The sequence below is a fragment of the Acomys russatus genome, chromosome 30 (assembly GCF_903995435.1).
Source record: "Acomys russatus chromosome 30, mAcoRus1.1, whole genome shotgun sequence".
NCBI classification, from domain to species: domain Eukaryota; kingdom Metazoa; phylum Chordata; class Mammalia; order Rodentia; family Muridae; genus Acomys; species Acomys russatus.
The window spans coordinates 5,040,085-5,062,009 of record NC_067166.1 but is presented as its reverse complement, the minus strand read 5'-3'; the positions used below and the strand labels follow the sequence as shown (position 1 = coordinate 5,062,009).

The 21,925-nt window shown below is 43.6% G+C and overlaps 1 protein-coding gene across 3 annotated transcripts; it reads right to left on the bottom strand.

The window, feature by feature from the left end:
• Positions 1-15,104: 15,104 nt before the first annotated feature.
• Fst (follistatin) lies at positions 15,105-21,640 on the bottom strand. Of its 3 annotated transcripts, none has more exons than XM_051172579.1 (6): positions 21,501-21,609; positions 19,345-19,536; positions 18,642-18,860; positions 18,094-18,318; positions 17,201-17,428; positions 15,105-16,352 (listed from the first exon to the last, which is right to left on the bottom strand). In XM_051172579.1, exons 1-6 carry the CDS (start codon positions 21,583-21,585, stop codon positions 16,270-16,272), a joined length of 1,032 nt encoding a protein of 343 aa, XP_051028536.1. In that variant the 5' UTR covers positions 21,586-21,609; the 3' UTR covers positions 15,105-16,269. The 3 variants fall into 3 exon arrangements, with proteins under 3 accessions (XP_051028536.1, XP_051028535.1, XP_051028537.1); XM_051172578.1 differs by having other exon boundaries at positions 15,106-16,352; positions 17,201-17,431; positions 21,501-21,640; XM_051172580.1 differs by lacking the exon at positions 15,105-16,352 and adding an exon at positions 16,614-16,706 and having other exon boundaries at positions 17,201-17,431; positions 21,501-21,608.
• Between the last annotated feature and the right edge of the window lie 285 nt (positions 21,641-21,925).

Sequence of the window (21,925 nt, the reverse complement as noted above, 5' to 3'; positions counted from 1 at the left end):
TTCAGAGGACAAGCTAAGCTCCTGTGCTGTGGCATCCATGTTCACGTGCTCAGCCGCTCTCCATCTCCTCTCCTCCTTACCGATTTGAGCCTCTCACATTTATTGCCTTCTCTTTATTTCCAAGAGATTTGTTTTTCATAGTTTCTCTATGTAAATGAAAATATGTTGTCATTTTGTGCTTGAATAATTTCACTTAAGATAAAACCTGGACTCACTCATGTTGTCACATTGATAGCATTTTATTATTTTTAAACCTTTTAAAAATGGTCTCTCTCTCTCTCTCTCTCTCTCTCTCTCTCTCTCTCTCTCTCTCTCTCTCTCTCTGTGTGTGTGTGTGTGTGCTACATGATACATGTGTGCAGGTCAGAGGACTCAAGTCTCTTATTTTTATCACGTTGCAACAGGGCACTAGATCTTAGCACAACTGACACCATGTTGGAGGCATTTAAACCTAGCAGGTAAGCTCTGAGACCAGCCAACACGGGAATAAAGACTTAATCTTCCAAAGACCTAGTCTGTAGTTCCAGAAAAGTCCCTAAGGGTACTAACCTTTGCTAACTGAAGTGTGACAACCAGCACATGGTTTTGTGAATAAGAGAGAAAGGCTCAGAGGGGTGAATGATTTGGGCAAGTTCCCCTCAAAGATGCTAACTATCGATAAGGACTTTGTCTCTTTTGTGGCCTCTGGTGGGCTTGCCTCGAAACAGTGGAGGTTCCAGGAATCAAACACAGGCCATCAGTCTAGTTAGCAAGTGCCATTGCCTGATCATCTTGTCAGCAGCCCCATTTTCTTCCTCCTCCTCTTCCTCCTCTGCCCCTTCCTCCTCCACCTCTTCCTCCTCCTCCTCTTCCTCCTCCTCTTCCTCCTCCTCTGCCTCTTCCTCCTCCTCCTTATCCTCCTCCTCATTCTTCTCCTCCTCCTCCTGCTCCTCCTCCTCCTTCAACTGGATCTCAATATGTAGCTTTAGCTGTTGTGGAATTTGCTTTGTAGATGAGGCTGGCCTTGAACTCACAGACATCTGCCTGCCTCTGCCTCTCTGCCTTCCTTGAGATAGGATTAAAAACATGTGCCTCCAGGCCTGAGTGATTTAATTAGTTTTTTTTTTTTTGTAGCTAAGTAATATTCTCCTGTCTATATGTACCACACTTTCTTTATCTATCCATCTACTCACAGGCATCTAAGTTGATAATATAACTTGGCTGTTGTCAATAAAGTATCAGTGAATCTTGGAGTTCAGAATTCCCCGTGGCACTGACTTGCTTTCCTTTGGGTCCATACTCAGCAGGTTTGTGATCCAGGGGTGGTTTCTTCTCTGGGTTTGTAAAGGAGCCTCCATTCTTGGTTTCCAAAATGGTGGCATCAATTTATTTTCCCATCCACAGTATGTAGAAGTTCCCCTTTCCACTGCATCATTACACCATTTGTACGTTTTTTTAGCTGTTCAGATGGGGATAAAAATGGATGTTATGTTTATCTCCCTTATATTTTCTTGATAGTGATATTAAGCATTTTGAATACATCCATTGGCAATTATTTCTCTATCTCCCTTTGAGAAATGTCTAGATTATTAATCCATTTTAATTGAATTATTATTTTTTTTCCTTTGTGTTCTTATGTAGACAATATTCTTCCTTTGTTGAGTAAGTAGCTTGTGTACATCTCCCATGGCTGCTCCCTCTCTTTTGATTGCTTCCTTTGTGGTGAAGAAGCATTTTAGTTTGACATGGTCTCATTTTGGCTGTTTCGTTCCCTTTGTATTTAGTTGGTATCCAAAAAGTCTTTGCCCAGACAAGCATTATCAGTACTTTCCCTAAAGACCTTCTCGAAGGATTTCAGGGCTTGTTCACACTTAACGTTTTTGATCCACCTTAAGTTTTGTTTGTATGGTGAGAGGTATGGATCTTGCTTCATTCCTTTTCACGTGGATGCCCAATTTAATCAGCATTGTCTACTAAATAAATAATTCTCTCTACAATGAATATTCTTGTTGCCTTTGGTGAAAAATCACTTTGCTGCTTGTGTACTTATTTCTGGGTTCTGTAGTTTATTCTGTTGCTCTACTTGTCTGTTTTTATGCAAGTGTGATGGTGTTTTGTGTACTCTAGCTGGGTTGGTTATTTGAAGTTTAGCACTATGATGTTGTCAGCATATTGCTTCTGCTCATAAGACTTTGACTATTCATGGGGTTGGGGATATAGCTCAGTGGTAGAGCGCTTGCCTACCAAGTGCAAGGCCCTGGGTTCGGTCCTCAGCTCTGGAAAAAAAAAAAAAAAAAAAAAAAAGACTGACTCTTCAGGGGCCTTCATGGCTGTACACAGCTTTTTCTGTGACAAATTTCCTTTCATTGTAAAAGGGATTATGTTGAGTGGATGCATCATTTTCAGTGGTACCAATATTTTAACAACGTTAATTCTTCTAATTCATGAAGAAGTGATCCTTTCCCATATCTTTTCTTGTTTCGTTTCTTTATCACTGTTACAATATAAAGTTTTTCAATGCTTTTTTGTTGTTGTTGTTGTTGTTTGTTTTTTTGAGGCAGGGTTTCTCTGTGTAGCCTTGGCTGTCCTGGACTCGATTTGTAGACTAGGCTGGCCTCAAACTCACAGCGCTCTGCCTGCCTCTGGCTCCCGAGTGCTGGGATTAAAGATGTGCATTCCCATACCCAGCTAATGCATAATTTAAAAAAAAAAGGGAAAAAAATCTTAGGTTAAATTTACTCTTAAGCTTAAAAAAAAAATCAATTTTGTAGGTATTATAAATGAAATTACAGGTAGTTTATTGCTGGTGTATCATTGCACGTTGATCTATCCTGCCAAAGCCTTTTTAGCAAGACCTTACATAGCCCAGGCTGGCCTTAAACTCACTGCATCATTGAGAATAACTTTGAAGTTTGATCATCCTGAGTGCTAAGGTTACAGGTGTGCCCTGCTACGTCTGGTTTGTTCAATGCTGGGATTAAAGCCACGCCCTTTTGCATGCTAAGCAAACATTCTGTCTGTGGGGCTATGTCCTCAGTCACAAAACAGTGTTTTCAATGATGTGACTCAGGCAGATCACACAGAGGAGAAGCTGTTATGTGAGACTGTGGAAGTCAACTCATTCTCCCGTAAAGCGTTTTCTCCCTTCTTTCTTGTTGGGATTAAGGATCGGTTTAAAAGTCATGTCTGAGCCGGGGCGTGGTGGCGCACAACTTTAATCCCAGCACTCGGGAGGCAGAGGCAGGCGGATCGCTGTGAGTTCAAGGCCAGCCTGGTCTACAAAGTGAGTCCAGGACAGCCAAGTCTACACAGAGAGACCCTCTCTTCATCTCAGCTCCAAGTGACTTGAGATGACTCCCCAAGCCCCACATTATTTCAGGTAGTTTACATGGAAAGCTTTGCTGTTTCGCATATGATACCTTGATACATGTGATTAATATTCCAGATAAACAACAAAGTGTTTGCATAAATTTACAAGTCTCCCCTCCCCCCTGGGAAAGTTAAATTAGCAAACTAAAACCTGAAGGAGGAAAAAAAAAGTAATAAAAACCAACCAACTATCAACAGGAATCTGCATAAAATTGAAAGCTATAGTGAGTGATCAGGTTAAAGAGAAAAGACACTTAACCCTTTCTGCTGACATTCTGAAAGAGCACGATGCAATATTAAAAGGAATTTGTGACAATAATTTAAATTAGCTAAAGAAAATTAGCATTCAGATGGGTTCTAAATGGAAAGTAACACATATTTATTTTAGGTGTGAAAATATTTCTTAAAGAAGTAATAACTTGCAATTACCAGAAAGAATGAGAGTGTATAAATACATTTGCAAAAAAAAAAAAGTTGCAACCTTTTTTATTTTGAGAAAAAATATAACAAGTAAAACTAAGCTATTACTACAGATTTAAAACTTTTGGCAAGTGATTCCCCTTTCTCACATCATTCTGCATTTAAAATGGACATTAATTTCTTAACTTAAATATGTGCATAGGCAATACATATACAACGTATGTGTGTATCTATGTGCGGGTATATGCACTTTATTTCAGATACCCTTTCAGAGACTAGAAGAGAGTGTTAGGTTCCCTGGGGCAGAAGTTAAGGGCAAATGTGGTTGGCCTGACAGTGTTGCAGCTAAACTCAGGTCCCCTGAAAGAGCCCTGACATTAACTTTTTCTCATGGTGGAAATTATCAGGCCATAAATAAAAGCTTTTGATGACATCATTAATTACTTTAAGATGGCTAAAAGAAGCATGACTTAGGGGTGCACGCCTTTAATTCAGCACTCGGGAAGCAGAAGGGACAGATGTCTGTGAGTTCGAGGCCACCCCGACTGATCTACGTAGTGCGTTCCAGGGCAGCGAAGGCTGTGTAGAAAGACCTTTTCTCAAAAGACAGAACCAAAGACTACCAACAGATGGATGTGATCAAAATGGTTCTTTCATCTTAGATAAAATTTTCATAGGAGTTTGGTGATGGCTGCTTTACTTTAATGATGAAAACCTTTCACAGAAAAGCTGGGTGGTAAGCACAGGAGATTTGTCATTTTTCTGGCTTGTTACTTTCTTAACCTCTGAGCCATATCTCCAGCTCCTGGCTTGTTACTCTATTAGTGACACTAATACAAGTGTACATTGGGAAAATAAGTCTTTTAAACATTTTCTTAGAATCATGACTCCTTTTTATCATCTCTTCAAACAATACAACTGACCTATTAGTAATGTCAGTAAATAAAGCCAGGATTAAGCATTTTTTTTTAACCCATGAAGTCATTAAATTCTTTTTCTAGTGACTCACATTTTCAATACTTATGTTATTATCAAAACTAGCACCTAAGTGTTTAGAAATCTAAGGAGCTGGGTGCAGAGGCACACCTCTGAAATCCCAGCACTCAGGGAGGCAGAGGCAGGTGGATCTCTGTGAGTTCAAGGACAGCCTTGTCTCCAAAGTCCAGGAGGCCAAGGCTACACAGAGAATCCTTGTATTGAAAAAACAGAACAAAACAACAAAAAAGTAGAAATATAAGGTAAATGTGGGCACACAATTAGAATGTGTTTAGATGAATACACTATAGTTCCGTTATAAATTAGTCTATGCAATAACAAAGGAAAATTTAAGAATTAAGTAAAAACTGATTTTTTTTCACTTAAATTATCTGCAAAAAAATATAAAAATTCCTCTACTGACATAATTCTTAACATACATTGTATCCACTTAAAGTGTGAAATCCAATGCTTTCTATACATCAGCATATTGCAACCGTCCATTTTAAAGTAGAGCCTCTCCTAAGAAGAGCTGTCAACTGCCCACTATTTCTTCTATCTTTATATGTTTGTCTGATCTGGACATTTGAGAAAATTTTCTTTTCCCTTTTTCGAGACAGGGTTTCTCTCTGTAGCCTTGGGCTGTCCTGGACTTGCTTTATAGACCAGGCTGGCCCCGAACTCACAACATCTTAAGTAGCTTCCCTTTCCTCTCTTTTCTCATGTGAGTTGGGCATATCCTATTCTGTCAAATCTTCTCTGACTCGTTACCTTGTCTGCCACCAATGAGGCATCATTTCCAAAATGGGTGTTTCCTTCTACAAGCTAACTTTACCTTCCTTTGGGATTAAAGGCATGTACCACCATGCCTGGACCTAAGCTTTTCTTTACCTGATACTTGCTCTCTACCAGGCTGGCCTTGAACTCAGATCTGTTTGCCTCTGTCTCCTGGATTAAAGGTGTGTCTGTATTCCAGCTGGATCACACAGACCTAGAAGGCCTTTGGATGTGATCCCTTGCCAGAGCAGCCTCGTTCTGAATTAACATTCCTCCATGTCTACGTGCTCCCTTTGGCTGCAGCCACCTAAAGTGCTCTGCGTTATTGTTATTTTCTTTTGTATGAGAAGGGGCTATACATCCATGTGTGCATGCACACTGTGGAAACCAGAGAGAGACACGCTAACTTGCTCCACTGGTGTTCGTTTTATTTCCTTGCGACAGGACCTCACACTGAACCTATAGTTAGGCTGTTGGCCAACAAGCTCCAGTGACCCTCCTCCGGTTTCTGCCCAGCGTGGAGCCAGTGCGACAGGCATATGAGGCAGTTCCCAGCTTTTTTTTTTAAACCTCCCTGCTGGGATTCTGCATTCAGGCATCCTTGTGCTCCAAGTGTTCCTACCCAGGGAGCCATCGCCCAAGCCTGTTATTATTTTTGATTATCTAATTTGTATCTACCTGTCCCTATGGCTAAGATCTTTGGAACAAGTCTTGCTGTAATCTTTTACTTCTCTGTGATGAATTTTTTTCCTCTCCAAGTTGGAATCTAAGCAACCCTCATGGAGACTTGGTAGTTTCCCTGATCAGATAGTCTTTGGTATGCTTTTGGTTCCAACGAAGGCCTCCAACCAGGGAAACAGACAGGACACTGCCTTTCTGGGGGTGGGGTGGGGGAGAGGGTGAGGCTGGGGGTGGGGGGTGGGGAGCAGGCTTGATAGGTGTACCGTAGAGGGTGAGTGTCCTGCCATAGCAGGTGAAATGCTCAAGCATTAGACTCAGTTACAGAGATCTGCAGTTCAGCCCCTGAAGGCGGTGGGCAGGCAGAGAAGTGGATGGGGCTGTGGGCTGGTGACCGGTGAGGCAGAGAGTGGAGTTCCTGGCCCAGCAATGGGAAAGCCAGGTGACTGCGTGCAAGGAGCCGGCCACCTTCAGGACAAGGGGGACAAGGTGAAGGGCAGTGAGGGAGGAGCGGCTTCTCCCCACTGAAGGAGAGAGCTGCTGCCAGCTTTGCTCTCAGCAAAGGTGCCTGCGTGTCACAGCCATATCTGGCAGGAAAAGGAGAAATCTAGATTGTTGGGTATAAAGATTTCTAAGTTAAGTCGGGCAGTGGTGGCGCACGCCTTTTATCCCAGCACTCGGGAGGCAGAGGCAGGTAGATCGCTGTGAGTTCGAGGCCAGCCTGGTCTACAAAGTGAGTCCAGGGCAGCCAAGGGTACACAGAGAGACCCTGTCTCAAAAAAACAAAAACAAAAAAAGTTCTCAGTTTTAAACATAGTAAACTAATGTGAGTTCTTATGTTTCTGTGTGTGTCATCAAACACAATTCAAGTCAGAGAGGGCCTGTGGGTTGCCCACCTGCTTTACTAGTGAGACGCCCAGAGTTTATAAAGAAGATTAAAGAGGTGGTGAGAAAGGAGGGGATGGGCACTGATGACTGGGGAGGATTGATAGGAGGAAAGGCCGGTTCGCAGTGCAGAGCACAAGCAGGGGCCCTGTTAGATAAGGCCTGAATGGTGTCCATTGTGTTCATTGTATTGGGAATCTTGGGAGTCCTCAGTGATCTTTGTCAACCTCTTCAGAGGAGAATAGGGAAACAAGTCCGAGTAACAGTGTGCTGAAGATTGCGTGAGGTGAGGAAGTGACAACAGGAAGTGATGACTCTACCAGTGGTCTCATCTATAGACGCACAAGCTCCAAAGGAACCCAGAATCCCCGTGGGCAGCTTTGTTAGAATCCCAGGAAGGCTAATCACAACATGCTATGTACATCGCGAGTGCACATCCCCCGCTTTCACATCTTTATAAAGATCTAGCCCCACCTCTCTCTCTCTCTCTCACACACACACACACACACTTTAGATGAACTAGGAAAACTTTACCATTCATTATTTTTATTATTATTATTTATATACCACTATATATTAATTATTTCAATTCAATCTGATTAAAAATATGAAGTAGATACGTGAGTTAAGGTGGATAAAGCCACTGTGGAGGGAAATGTGTGAGAAGGTGTAAGAGAGAGGAGTTGTGGTTAAAAAAGAAAAAACACAGCACAAATATAGACAGGGGTCCTCAGGACTGAACGGGGGGAGCGCGGTGTAGTTGGGGATTGGGCAGACTTGGACAAATGACGCCAGGGGAGACAAGTCCTTTTCAGATTTGGTAGATGAACCAGGCACACTGACAACCACGGGAGAGGGAGAGGGCTGGCTGGACCACAACCGCACTGGGGATGTGCACTCGCGATGTACATAGCATGCTGTGATTAGCCTTCCTGGGATTCTAACAAAGCTGCCCACGGGGATTCTGGGTTCCTTTGGAGCTCCAGGTAGTTGGGGGTCCCTCAGAGAGCTTGAAATCAACCCAGGGAGATTTCTTAAATTTGGCTTTGCGTTCAAACCACCTGAAGAGTTTGTTTAAACAGAGACCGTGAGACTCACAGAGTCTGTGAATTTGGTTCAGTGATTCTTGAGGAAACCGTGTTCACTGTAGCCAGAGCCCTGAGTCCTTGGGGACTGAATACATGAGACATTTGGTGAGATTCTGTCTAGCCACTATGCAGGTACTATGCCTTCCTTGCTCTTGAGACCGCCGGTTACTACGTCTTGCTTTTGTCAGTGGCAGGGAGAGCTGGAGATACAGCTAGCTCCATTCTGCTGTTTGGCACGTTCTGGGGTTGTTTTCAGGGTCTTCTGCTCCGTAAAGCTTGGGTTCTTCACTGTGTAGACCAACGGTTCTCAACATGTCTGTCATGACCCGCCCCCATAGAGGTCACATATCAGATATTTACATTACGACTTCTAATAGTAGCAAAATTATAGTTATGAAGTAGCAATGAAAAGATTTTTTGTTGTTGTTGTTGGGGAGGGTCACCACACAAGGAACTGTATTAAAGGGTTTCAACATTAGGAAGATTGAGTGCCAACGATGTCAATGGAAAAGAATTTCAGGACCAGTCAGTAAGAGGCAGAACTGGACTTTACAAAGAAGAAGTTTTAACATAGATTTAAGCATGGCCTTTTATAGAAAGATACTTTAAAAAAGGACAGTAGATACTCAAATCGTACTGTGCAGGACGATGTGCTTAAGTGTGTTAGCAGTAGTTATACATTCAGTTTTGGTGTCTTCTGAAGTTGGTTTGTTCAAAGGGTTTCTTGCTTGCTTGCTTGCTTGCTTTTTTTCTGAGACAGAGTTTCTCTGTGTGGCCTTGGCTGTTCTGGACTTGCTTTGTAGACCAGGTTAGCCTCAAACTCGCAGAGATCTTCCTGTCTCTGCCTCCCCGAGTGCTGGGATTACAGGTGTGCGTCACCATGTTTGGCTTGCTCAAAGGGGTTTAAGGAGTCTTCTTCCCTTTCTTTTTGGTGGGATCCTAATGTGGATCCTGAGGTGTCTTGGATGGGATTATACCTGGTAAGGTAAAACTATAGATCACAATGGTTGCACAAGGCAGTCAAGATGGCTTTTAAAAAAATTGTTATTATTTTTAAAACTGTAAATGGTTTATAGCCTTGTTTGTTAGGTTCCCAGAAAACTCAGGTTTTCACATGGGAACAGAGTGAGGCCATACCAGGTCATACGTGTCTGACGGCCAAGCATGTTTCCTTGCTTTCTTAACATCCTTATCTAAAATATCTCTATATAGATGGAATATTATCTACATGTAGGCAACCTTTACAGCAAAGTTTGTTATACGTGTTGGAATTCTTGACTTTTGTCTCTTGACTTTAGCCGGTCTCTGGGATCAGACCTCCTTTTTCTATCTCCTGTATACTTTATTTTTACTGTGTTTCTGTACTGCGTTAGTTGCACATGCTGGATGATGCATAAATTGCCCGTAGCCCATTTTGATGATTTTTCCTGGGGCACTGACCCAACAGAAAAAAATCTACCTTAGGAGTCTCTGCTTTCACTGCTTTTTAATTATTCGGTCCCTGCTACCTGCAGGCATCACCTGGAGCCCACAACATTGTGAGGGAACAGTATATTTATATTATGTTTGCAGCAGCGTTATTACAATGACGGCTGTACTCAGGTCATGGGATGTTCCAATTGACTTTTTGTTGTTGTTGTGCTGGTGGAAGAGATCTATCAAGATTTCGACTTTTTGTTGTTGTTGTTCTAAACTGGACTCAATTTAGAGGCACAGTTTTGGTTTTAAAAATGTTTGTGGGTAAGTAATTTTCCCCCCTCAAATATCTATTGGGAAACAGTATATCTAAGCCTCTTACTCACCCAGATTTTAACTTTTCCCTCTGACTTCTTGCTGGGACCCAAAGTTCTCGAGAAAAGCTTATTTGCTGAGTCCTTGGGGAAAGGAACACAGGAGAGATTTGGTGGGAATGTATCTAGCCACTAGCCTTGCCAGTTGGTTCCTTGGCCGTATTCTTAAAATAGAAGAATGACAAAGTATAGCTCTGCCAGGACGACATTTGCTCTAATCCAGAGAATATGTTTTTAAGTGTTTGAAGGACTCTGCCACAGGAATCTTGATGCCACCAGCCAAGATATCTGAGGCTCAAGGATGGTGAACCCCAGTGACCATCCAATACTCATGGGGGGATTCCAGCAAAACAGAAGCCAGGGTTTGGACATGTCTGGGCAGGTCTGCTGACTACACAGGGCAAGCATGCCTGGAGGCTATTTACATAACAACTTTTGGCTGGGGTAGGAGTGTGTTGTGCTGCGAATGGAAAGTGGATGGGATGGGATGACGTGGGTCTTGGGAGCCAGGTTTTGGAAAAAAAAATCTCCTTCAGTAAAAACGAGTTTCGTTAGTCCACAGGTCTCCCTCTCCCATGTGAGCTGCACAGTTTGTATTAGCATGTGTGACAGCTTGTGATTGGCCTGCTCTATCATCAGGCTTAGTGGTCCACAGCCTGATGGGGAAATTTGCACCAAAGTTAAAGAACGTTGATTCTGGTTTTTTTTTTTTTTACTATCGTGAATTAAGTTGAGTGTGTGAATAAAAAGATACAAGGCACATTTTGGGTTTTGGAAAAATTGACAGGTGATTTCCTTTTTATACAATTTAGTGGGAAATAATGTCTTTAAGTCTGTTATTTTTAAAATGGTACACTTTTGCTATGGAACTCTAGTTTTGTTAACTACCAAGGTGGATAAAATACTTTAAATTATATTTACCCTCCCTTCAAAAATTACTTATGATCCTACTTCAGGCCTCAGTTGGTATTATTTGTCATTTATCATTATCATGGTTAATCAATCGCAATAGTAATTTTTTCTTTAGTTAATAGTAATCATTATACTAGGGAGAACGCTTATTTACTGTCAGCTTGGGGTGCCAGCCACTGAAATAAACACTTTATAACATACATTTCCCTGAGTCTTTTAATTCTCATGACACTATTGTGAGGTGGGCACGGTCGCTATCCTGGCTTCAGAGATGAAGAAGCAGAGACCTGGGAAGGCTAAATGAGCTGGTCCTTTGTACAGCAAGCAGCGGGGAGAACCCCAGTGTTGGGCATTTGTAATGTTCTACTCTCATTTTAAAGAAAAGGCTGATTCTCCATTTGAGTAAATTTATTTTTCAGAAATTCTCTTTTCCCCAATATTAATTATTTAAGTTGAATAACCAAATCACTGGAACTGTTCTTTTTATCATACCAAATTATGTTTTCAGGTTCAAAAAAATAATTTAATTATTTTTCTTTTATGTGCATGATGTTTTGCCTGCGTGTATGTCTGTATGAGGGTGTTGGATTCTGGCCTTACAGACAGTTGTGAGCTGCCACATAGGTGCTGGAAATTGAACCAGGCTCCTCTGAAAGAGCAGTTAGGGCTCTTATCCACTGAGCTGTCTCTCCAACCCAAACTTTTAGCTTTTTGTTACATTTATTTATTCATCTTGTTTGTGCGTTTCTGTGTGTGGGTACCCTCTTGGCACAGGGTGTGTGAGTGCAAAGAGGACAACTTTCTGGCATCAGTTCCCTTCTTCCACTGAGCTGGTTTCAGGGGGTCAAACTCCGACCCTGGGGTCTGCCTGCAGGTCCCCGAACTCACCGGACCACCTCATGGAGCTTTTCCAAAATGGCTTTGTATTTACTTGTTTCCTTGGAGGAGGATGAGTGGCCGTCTGCTCTGCCTCTTTCCTTCCTGAGAATGTTTTTTTTCTTAGTGAGTTTTAGATTTTCATTTGGGTATCTTTCCAAACTTGCAGGAAATTTGCCAACAAGGGATAGTGCTGAAAACTCCCTGCAGGCCTTTTTCTGAGCTGCGTTTGGTGGCAGCATGCTCTCTTATCTCCTCGTACTGTCTTTCAGTATGCTAGACATGAAGACTATGATAAAACATAGAATACCTTTAGAGCCACTTAAAGATTATAAGTGCATTTTGCTCTTTTCCTCCTAAGCACTTCTGTACTCCCTGACTGTAGGCCTATTCTTCCACATAATTACAGAACGCTCATCGGTGTTAGCATATTTAATGTGGATACGGTCCTTCTCACTGGAGAATATTCTGAGTCTGTGAACTAACCTGGTGTGTCATAGAGCTTCTTCTTCTTAGGTACAGTCTTTCAGGTCCTATTACTTGTCTAGTTTGAGGGTGGATATTCAATTAAACTAAATTTAATTTTGGTTCTGCTCGAGAAACCATATTCCATGTCGTATACAAAAGTCTAAATTTTTTATGACATTTAACAGAAATTGGGCTTTTGACCGATTTCTTCATTGTCGTTTCATAATTTGCAGTTCCAAAGGGTTAGGATGAAGTCATACTAATATTAAGTTTAGTTATTAGCAATGGTCTTTTTAAATAACATTATTGTTAGATAATATTTTACTTAAATATTTTTAGTCATAGTGGGAATAATAATGCTGATCTTTAATTTTAAAATAAATTTCTAGAGCTGTGAATAAAGACCAATGGTAGAGTGCTTATCTAGGGTCTTCTTTTCCTCTGTTTCCCTTATTTTTTTATTTTTTTGTGGGGAGAGAGGGGTGCTCATTAAACTAGTGAAAGATTAGTGGAAAGTAGGAAGGAACTTGAGACAGTCCTTTTTTTTTTTTTAAAGAGGCATGTTTAATGGTGACAAGTATAGAATACAATTTTAAATAAACAAACCTGGATGTTGTTTAAAAGGCGAGCTGTTGGATTTATCACTTCTGCTTGCCGCGAGGCACACCAGACCCCGTTAACTCTGACATTCTTGCTCTGGCTGTCAATGGCAGCTTTAAAGCACAGGTAGTGCCCAGGACGAAGCCACTAACCCACTTCAGGAAGGGGCTGTGAAACTGTGTCTGGCCAGCCACGTCTCCTTCAGAGAGGCCCTCCCTAGTGGAAGCCAGAGGCTCGTCTACCCTGGTATCCTTCCTGGGGTCAATGGCAGTTGGTTTGATTTCTGCACCATTTCCTCCTTTCCTGGGGAATCTGGGAGACAAAGTTCTCCAGGCTAAATAAATACCTACCATTGATTTCACCTAGCTTCTCCTCTGTGACTAGATGAGAGCCAGTGGTCTCTGATGGTAATTTTTAGGAATCATTCATCACAAAAAGGGATAAATACAACAACCAGGATGTTGGTCTTTGACAGGAAATGCATGTTTAGCATGTTTAGCACTGGTGGGATTGAAGACTCTTGGCTCTTCCCTCCTAGTTTTGTTTACTTCTTTCCAGCTTGCAATTCATTGAGATCTTTTTTTTTTTTTTTTTTTGGCAGAGGCCTTAGAATCAACCTCAAGGCCATTGTTTTTTTTTTTTTTAATATTTATTTATTTATTTATTATGTATACAGTGTTTTGATTGCATGTACCTCCGCATGCCAGAAGAGGACACCAGATCTCGTAAGAAGACACCAGATCTCATTATAGATGGTTGTGAACCATCATGTGGTTGCTGGGACTTGAACTCAGGACCTTTGGGAGAAAAAGCAGTGCTCTTAACCCCTGAGCCATCTCTCCAGCCCCCTATTCATTGAGATCTTAAATGTCTTTAGGTTTTGAATATAAAGCACACAAGAGCTAGAAGCCTGTGTTGATGACTTTCATAGTTTTATGTATTACAGAGGCCACTGTTTCTGTCCCAAGTACCATTCTTAGGCTCCTCCTTGTATCACAACACTGTAGAATATTGACAGGTTTTCTCCTACCTTGCGTGTCATTATTCGGTGTGAATAATAACTCTGATCTTTAGTGTTCCATTACTATACTGCCCAGTCCAGCACTCCATACTGTTATTGATTGTGCTTGTCCAATATGCATCAGGCTGTTTCTACCGTTCCTTGTGACGCGATTGCCTTTTTAAAATTTTGACAATGATTTTATTTTATTTTTTAATTTCTGTGGATGTCTGTGTGTCCCTGAGTGTGCACACATGCATGTAGGTGTTTCCTGAGGTCAGAAGAGAGCATCCGATCCCTTGCGCCTACAGCAATAGGCATCTGTATACTGCCTAGTGTGGGTGCTAAGAACTGCACTGTGGTCCTCTGAAAGAGCAGCAAGTGCTTTTAACCATTGAGTAAACTTCCCAGCATATGTTGCTTTTTAAACAATAGGAAATATGCTTTTTTTCTTTCTTCTTTTTCTTCTCCATGGGAGGATTTTTTTATTTAATTAATTTATTCAGATCACATCTCAATTGTTTTCCCCTCACTTATGTCCTCCCGTTCCTCCTGACGCTCTTAGATTTCAAACTCCACTGATTTCACTTAGGGATGGAGACATACCTCAGCGATTGGGAGCACTCGCTGCTCTTCCAGAACGCCATGGGTCGGTTCCTGGACCTCCCCAATGGTCTGTATTCCAGGCATGAGCACAGCCATGGAAGTAAACTAGTTCTCAAGATTCATTTTAATCCGTGTGTCCCTGCATGTATGCATGTGTACCATGTGCGTACCTGGGGATGGACCCCAGAGAACAGATGGCTGTAAGACTCCACGTGTGTACTGGGAAGAAATCCTGATTCCAAGGGCTGGAACTGTCTCTTTAGCCCCAATTTGTAACTTTAGAAGAGAGACCTATCTTATTATTTTTAAAATAGTGTGTGTGTGTGTGTGTGTGTGTGTGTGTGTGTGCTTGCACATGTGAGCACAGGTGCCATCAGAGGCCAGAAGGGGGCATTGGATCCCTTGGGGCTAGAGTTAACAGGCAGCTGTGAACCACCTGATGTGGGTTATGGAAGCCCACCGCCCCCTGCCCCCATCCTCTGGAAGTAGATGGAGTATGTGCTCTTAAGCTCCTGAGCTTAAGCTTACAGCTCTGGGGTGATTTGTATCTTAGCTCACTTTGTGGCATCTATGGCCCTCACCACTGAATATCAGTGGTGACCATATCCCTCAACACAGGTGTCATGTGCGTCATCACTCAAAAGCCGAAATAAGTTATTTTTCACTTTCAGAAGCCGAGACCATTGGCTTTTAATTTTTTTTTTATTTTTTCACTCGTCATTTATTTACAAATACACATTATAACTTTTATATACATTGCACATTTACATGGTAGAAAAGTACAAAACTATATATTTAAATGAATTTATATTTAACTTGCCATGTTTGAAAATATAAAATTGCATCAGAAAAAAGTATTATGAAAAGCAAGAAACTTGAACTGATAAAGCTTTGATGGAACTTTCAGTGACACAATGGTTGGAAGGAAAAAAAAAAAAGAACTAATTGAAACGGTACAGCTGACTAGCTCAAAGGAAACACTGAATGACAGGTTGAAAGTGGTAACTTCCGCCTTCCTTTAGTCTCCTGTCACCCACATCACTCTATGTCTTTGGATCTGTGACATCATAAAAGTACATTTCTAGAATTTTAATGCCTCTCTCACCCTCTCATAATGCTTTTATCAGAGCAAGGGAACGGAAGCTGGCATTTCCTCTCCAGTGCTTTTTCTCTGTACCTTGTATCTGGGGCAGAGTTACAATGCATTTTGGTCAGTCAAGATTCCTTGTAAACAAAACCCAAGGGATCAGATATGTACAGATCAGGCAGCTGGGAATCCAATAAATAAACATGACAGAAACTGACATGCGAATTTGTTAAAAAGTGGGAAAGATTCTAACAACAGGGGAGTGACAGGAGACAGATGAGTGAGTGGGCAGTAAGGAATGGACTTAAATGGTTTACGAGGGGGGAGAAAAAAACGGTTTTACTTTACAAGCAAGAGACCTCACAATAAATAACAACTGCTCTTCCTTTCACGAATAAATTTCTTCAAAAACAAGGTGTACAGTCAACCAGACATCTTATGTATAAATTATAAAACATGACACAGTATAAATAAACGTCTACAAGTCTCAACTATAGGCCTCATCCAGTAGACCACAAAAAAATGACCGTCCCTCCTTGCCCAGTGAGTAACAGCGTGGCCTGGGAGAGAGCTTTAGGACAAAGGTCCTTTAATGTATACTTTTCCCCCCAAATAAATAAGCATACACTTATTTACATTATGGACAATATATTTTTTTCTTTTTCTTATTTTCTTTTCTATCTCTTTTTTTTCTCCTCTTTTTCCTTTTGTGTTTTGTTTTGCCCAAAGGCTATGTCAACACTGAATGCTGTGGAGAGTTTACCACTCTAGAATGGAAGAGATAGGAAAGCTGTAGTCCTGGTCTTCCTCCTCCTCCTCTTCCTCCGTATCTTCCGAGATGGCTAGATGGGGGAATACAGGGGGAGCTGTTGTTTAAATACGGATAACAACAGCGCAGAAGCAGCTCAGTGTATGTTTTCAAAGCCCTCCGACACAGCCACATTACAGCGTTGCATTTTTTACATGACTTGCAGTGTGATGCTTTTTGGATTTTTTTTGTTTTGTTTTGTTTTTGGGTTGGTTGTGTTTTTTTTTTTTTTTTTTTTTTTTTTTTTTTGGCATCTGCAGTTATGCAATAAGTTTACTTAAAAACAATGACAACAACAACAACAACAACAACAAACCACCATAATCTATGAAGTCAAAATTGCAGAAAGTTCTGAAGAATCAATGGCTCAGGTTTTACAGGCAGATTCCTGAAATCAGATAAAAAGCGCTCTTGTGTTCTAGGTATAACTACTTTGGCTCCCTAATTCAGAGTTAGTAGTGGCAACTGCGACAAGCCGCAGCCCAGGTGTGATAAAAATAAAGCTGTCTTGGAGAAAACACACACACACACACAGAAACAAACTTTCGAAGCAGTTAGTTTAGATTCTGGTGTTAATGAGGCAACAGCAAAGCGCAGTACTGGAAGGAAAGAGAGAGAGACAAACTACTGAGAGAGATTTTTTTTCAGAGACAACCCAATGGAAGGCCATCGGGTAGATCCTAAAAGCCAGGAAATACTGCAGAGAATTTGGCTGGGCAAATCAACGAATTGCTGGTGAGATTTAGCAGTTACCTAGTTTTAACAGAAACAGGTTTACACAGCGAGGTCTGCGTGCTTTTTTTTTTTTTTTTTAAACTGTCCATTCCCCAGGGCTCGCCTGGGAATGCCTTAAATTGCAGCAAGGTTAAAAATCACACTTACAGTTGCAAGATCCGGAGTGCTTCACTTCCAGCAGCATGCCCGAGGAGCAGGCGGCTTCCTTCATGGCACACTCGCTGGCGTAAGTGGCATTGTCACTGGCACAGACTGGCTCATCTGACTTACTGTCAGGGCACAGCTCATCACAGAGAGAGCAACGACCTCTGCCAACCTTGAAATCCCATAGGCACTTTTTTCCACCACCGCACTGGATGTCTTCACAGGACTTTGCTTCTAGGATATAATACACCTGTGATGAGCAAACTGAATGTCTCATTTCCTCCCTTTCTTCCATTCCCTATCCAGAGATATTATATATTGTATTATATATGTGTATATATACATGCATATATATGCATATAATTACTCAAGAATGGCATAATGATGGTGTTATATAAAACTGCTTTACAATCACACACACACACACACACACACACACACACACACACACACCCCGTGGTTTCTTACATCTTATAGAACTACATTAAAAAAATAGTATTCTTTGGGATAGACTTTCACAATATCCTTGAGTTAACTATGCATCTAATTACCTCCTACAAATGGGATTTAAAAAAAAAATCAAATTCCATCAACTACTGGAATTTGATAACAGGTTTTAAGAACTGCTAAGTAATTATTTTTCGCTTCCAGCAAGTCTGGCACTTAAAAAAAAAGTGTAAAATTGTGTGAGTTCTAAGTTTTCCAAGATAGAAAATTGTTTGCCGCTTCTTGCTGGTGTGTCAATGCATCTAGAAGAAGGGTTCTTTGGGAGGAATATTCTAGTCACACTAGGGAGGACTTGGATTTATTCATTGTTTAGCACCCCCCCCCCCCCATTAGCACAGATGTCTTTTACTGTCTCATCTCTTTCTCTTTCCTCAATCCAGAATACCTACTGATACATTTTCCTTCATAGGCTAATCCAATGGATCTGCCCAGCAAGCAGGTGGCCTTTCTCAGGTGACACGCGCTGGAGTAAGTCACTCCGTCATTCCCACATAGGTACTGTTCCGAAGAGGAGGGCTCGGGGCAAATGCGATTACAGGTCACACAGTAGGCATTATTCGTCTGGTCCACCACACAGGTGGAGCTTCCTGGACAGAAAACATCCCGGCAAGTCTCTGGGGGGGGGGGGGGAAGATAGAGGGAGAAATTTCACTTTCAGGCACTTTCTGGGCCTTAGAGAGCAAAGCAGTTGATGCTATGAAGGAAATCATTAAAGAGAAACATCTAGATTTTTAACAGGCATTTGGGGAGCCTGGCTGCTTCCCAGAAGATCTATGACTCCAGTCTGGCTCCTTCATTACCCTTTAGGGGTTAAAAAGAGCCCCCCTTTATTTGGTATCACAATTTGGATTCCCGGGCCCTTTACGCAGTGTGTAGTATCCGCCTTGGGCCTTCAAGGGCCTTTGGATATAGAGAGATGCTGAAAGGCAAGACCTACTTTTACATTTGCCCTGGTACTGGACTTCCAATTCTGGTTGCTCTTTACACCTGGCCTTGAGGAGCGCACATTCGTTGCGGTAAGTTTTCCCGTCCAGCCCACACACTGGGCCCTTCCAGGTGATGTTGGAACAGTCTGGGGCACAGACACAACGTGGTTTATTCTTCTTGTTCATTCGGCATTTTTTCCCAGGTCCGCAGTCCACGTTCTCACACGTTTCTAGGAGTTGGAAAGAGGCATGGATTCAAACCAAGGTAAGGCGGTTGGCGGGTCCAGCCGCGGGGTGTGGGGGTGGTCTCAGATGCCTTGCACAACCAGGCATCCGAAATGAAGGGCCCCAGGCTGTCTCCTGGAAGACTAGAAGGGATGGGGGTTTGGGGAACTCAGGGCATGTTTTGTATCTAGATTCTCTCAAAGACCACACTGGTCGGTTGCTCTCATTACTACTCTCAACGAAGAAGCCTGGGGAACGAACCCTTCCGACCTTGTTTTGCCCACAGCTCGAGCCAGATTCCACCTGGCTAACTCTTCCAGGGGTGGGGGTGGGGTGGGGGTGGGGTGGGGGGTGGGCGGGAGGGAGGGAGGGAGAAACAGAACAAAACTCTGCTCGTCCTAAAGCCTCAGCCAGATAGTAGAGTAGGAACGCTGAGGGCAAGACGCCCTCTACTGAGGGCTTGCTGTCTCGGGAAGAGGAGGCCCCCACCTTTACAGGGGATGCAGTTGGGGGCGCCCCCGTTGAAAATCATCCACTTGAAGAGAGTGTTGTCGCTCACATCCTCCTCGGTCCACGAGGTGCTCAGGCGGCCAGTGCTGCAACACTCTTCTTTGCTCAGTTCTGTCTTATACAGGACCTGGCAGCGGCCGTTCTTGGCTTGGCGGAGCCAGCAATTCCCAGCTGTGAAGAGACAGGGATGAGGAAGTGAATGAGTGAGCGGTGGCGTAGGGAAAAGGAAGGCTGCCCGAGCCGAGCCTGGAAACAAGGCCTGGCGGGGCTGAAGGGGGGGGGAGGGGGAGAGAGAGAGAGAGAGAGAGAGAGAGAGAGAGAGAGAGAGAGAGAGAGAGAGAGAGAGAGAGAGAGAGAGAGAGAGAGAAAACGTATATGAATATGAATCTCAAAGGGCAGATTGGGAAAGGACCCGTCACGGAGTTGGGAGGTGGGCTAGAGCAACCGCTGCAGCGCCCTAGCCAGATCAATGTCAGTTACCAGTGACCCAGACACAACACGTGCAGCCTGAATTGACTTTTACTAGACTGTTTACTTTTATTCGTCCCATTTCATAACCTGCAGCGACCGGGGGAACAGACTAAAGAACCTGACAAAAACAGGACGCGACGGATGTTTTTACATGTTGGTTTCATGTAGGCGGTAAAAGAATTATTTGTGACAGGGGTTAAAGAAAGTAGAGAGAGGAGACATGGGAGGGAGGGAGGGAAGGAAGGAGAGGTGGAGGGTGGGGGTAGGGAGAATAGATACGAATCTTCAGGAGCAGATCAAGGAAAAGGCACTTGTGAAAAATGAAAGGGCGGTGGGGGGTGGGAGGGAAGCAGCAGCAGCCGGGCCCAGCCTGGATCTGCCCTGAGCGGCCTCGAGGAGCAGCCCGCCCGACGGGCTCGTTTTGCAATCGGCCAGCCCGGAGCACGCCCGCAGCCACCGCGATCTTTCGAAATCTCCGAGGGCTGCTTTCCCTGGCGCCCACGTTCCGGCACCCAGGCAGAGCCTCTATCAGAAAGGCGGGCTGCCCAGTCTAGTGTCGGGCAGACGGCTAGGGCCAGTGCCCCGGAGGGCAGCTTACAGCACAAAACCTTACCGCTTCAATAGGCAAAGCAGTAGTGTTAAAGGGGGTTGGGGGCTGGGAGTGGGGGAGGCGTCTACCGGGTCACATATACCTACTTCAAGTCTACCAAGAACTCTTTGCAAATAGTTTTTTCCTCTGTGCTTTTTTTTTTTTTTTTAAATGTGTTCGGACTTTGGGCAAGAAGACTTCTCCTGAATCACCAAAGTGACTCGAGCAACTGGAGGGCAAGCTGCGTGGTTACCACTATTAAAAAAAAATCCTGCCCGGAGACTACTTGTAATAAAATAAATTCATTTTTAATTTTAGAAGTCAAACTTCAGAAAATTACTCTTTAATCCACGTCAGAATCTAAACAGCGTGTGGGCTGCTTATTGTTTCACAGAAAGTTAACAGAGGAATGAGATGAAAAGTGGAGAAAACTGTGAAGTACTTAAAACCCTTCGAGCTAATAATTTGGCTTGTCTTCTCTTTCGCGGGGCTTGGTTGGAGATGGGTGGGAGAAGCATCCACTAAGCATAAAACTACCTCCCTCTAAAAATTTCAGTACCCACATTTCCAAGTTTGGGCAAAGTTTCTGAAACCACGTCCCCCAGACACCCAAGAAAATTTAGTATCTCCCATCCCCCACCCAAGTAATTAAAAAAAAAAAGTCACCAAAAGATATGGAAGGAAGATAGGGTAAGATTGCTAGTAGGTCGACTGCACTCTTCGGGCTACGGATGCTCGCCTTTTTCCCCAGCCAACCAGGGGGAGATAACATCTAAAGTCATTATGACCAAAAGCTTGGAGCATCTACCCCTTACTACTGAGGTTCCAGCTCAGTCCCGCACACCCTTTCCTTTTTTGAGGGCAATCCGGCTCTAAACTCCGCTCTCTAGCCTAAAGTGTCACTCACTGCCCTCAGTTTTCTCCTCCCGTCCCCTTCTACCAGAGTAGACGAGTAGTTCCAAAAACATCTTCCGAGAACAGCGCAGGTCAGAATAGACCGAGTCGAGACGGCAGAAAAGTATAGAACCCCCCCTCCCTTTTGCCCCAAGCCAGGCGCATCCCCTTTCCAACTCACCCTGGGCGCTGCGGTCCTCCATGAACTGGCAGAGCAAGAGCAGCAGGAGACAGAGCCCGCCGGGCTGGTGCCTGGCGCGGACCATCGTGGGGCAGGCGCGGGGCGAGGAGGAGCGCGGCGGCGGCGGGTGGCTTGGGCGAGCGGCGCGCGCTCGTCGCAGAGGCGAGCGGCGGAGGGCGCAGCGATCCCGGCGCAGCCCCGCGCTCGCCACCGGCCGCTCCGCCCGCGCGATTCAATGGACGTCAGGAGCCGGGCGCAGCCGCGCTTTAAATCTAGACGGGGGTCTCTGCGGTTTGCGGTGGGCGGTCTCCCAGTGTGTGTGGGGCTGTGGGAGGGCGGCCGCGACCGAGGGTGTGCCGGTTCTTTTGGGGGTGGGGAGCTTTTTTAAAAGTTCAGTGTGAATCAGGTGACATTTCCCACCTTCT

Excerpts from the sequence above, each read along its gene's own strand:
- Fst (XM_051172578.1), bottom strand. The coding sequence starts at position 21,585 with ATGGTCCGCGCCAGGCACCAGCCCGGCGGGCTCTGTCTCCTGCTGCTC. Across the intron at positions 19,537-21,500 it reads GGAGGACCGCAGCGCCCAGG|CTGGGAATTGCTGGCTCCGC; the intron begins GTGAGTTGGAAA and ends GTCTCTTCACAG. Across the intron at positions 16,353-17,200 it reads GCACTCCGGATCTTGCAACT|CCATCTCGGAAGATACGGAG; the intron begins GTAAGTGTGATT and ends TCCCCCATCTAG.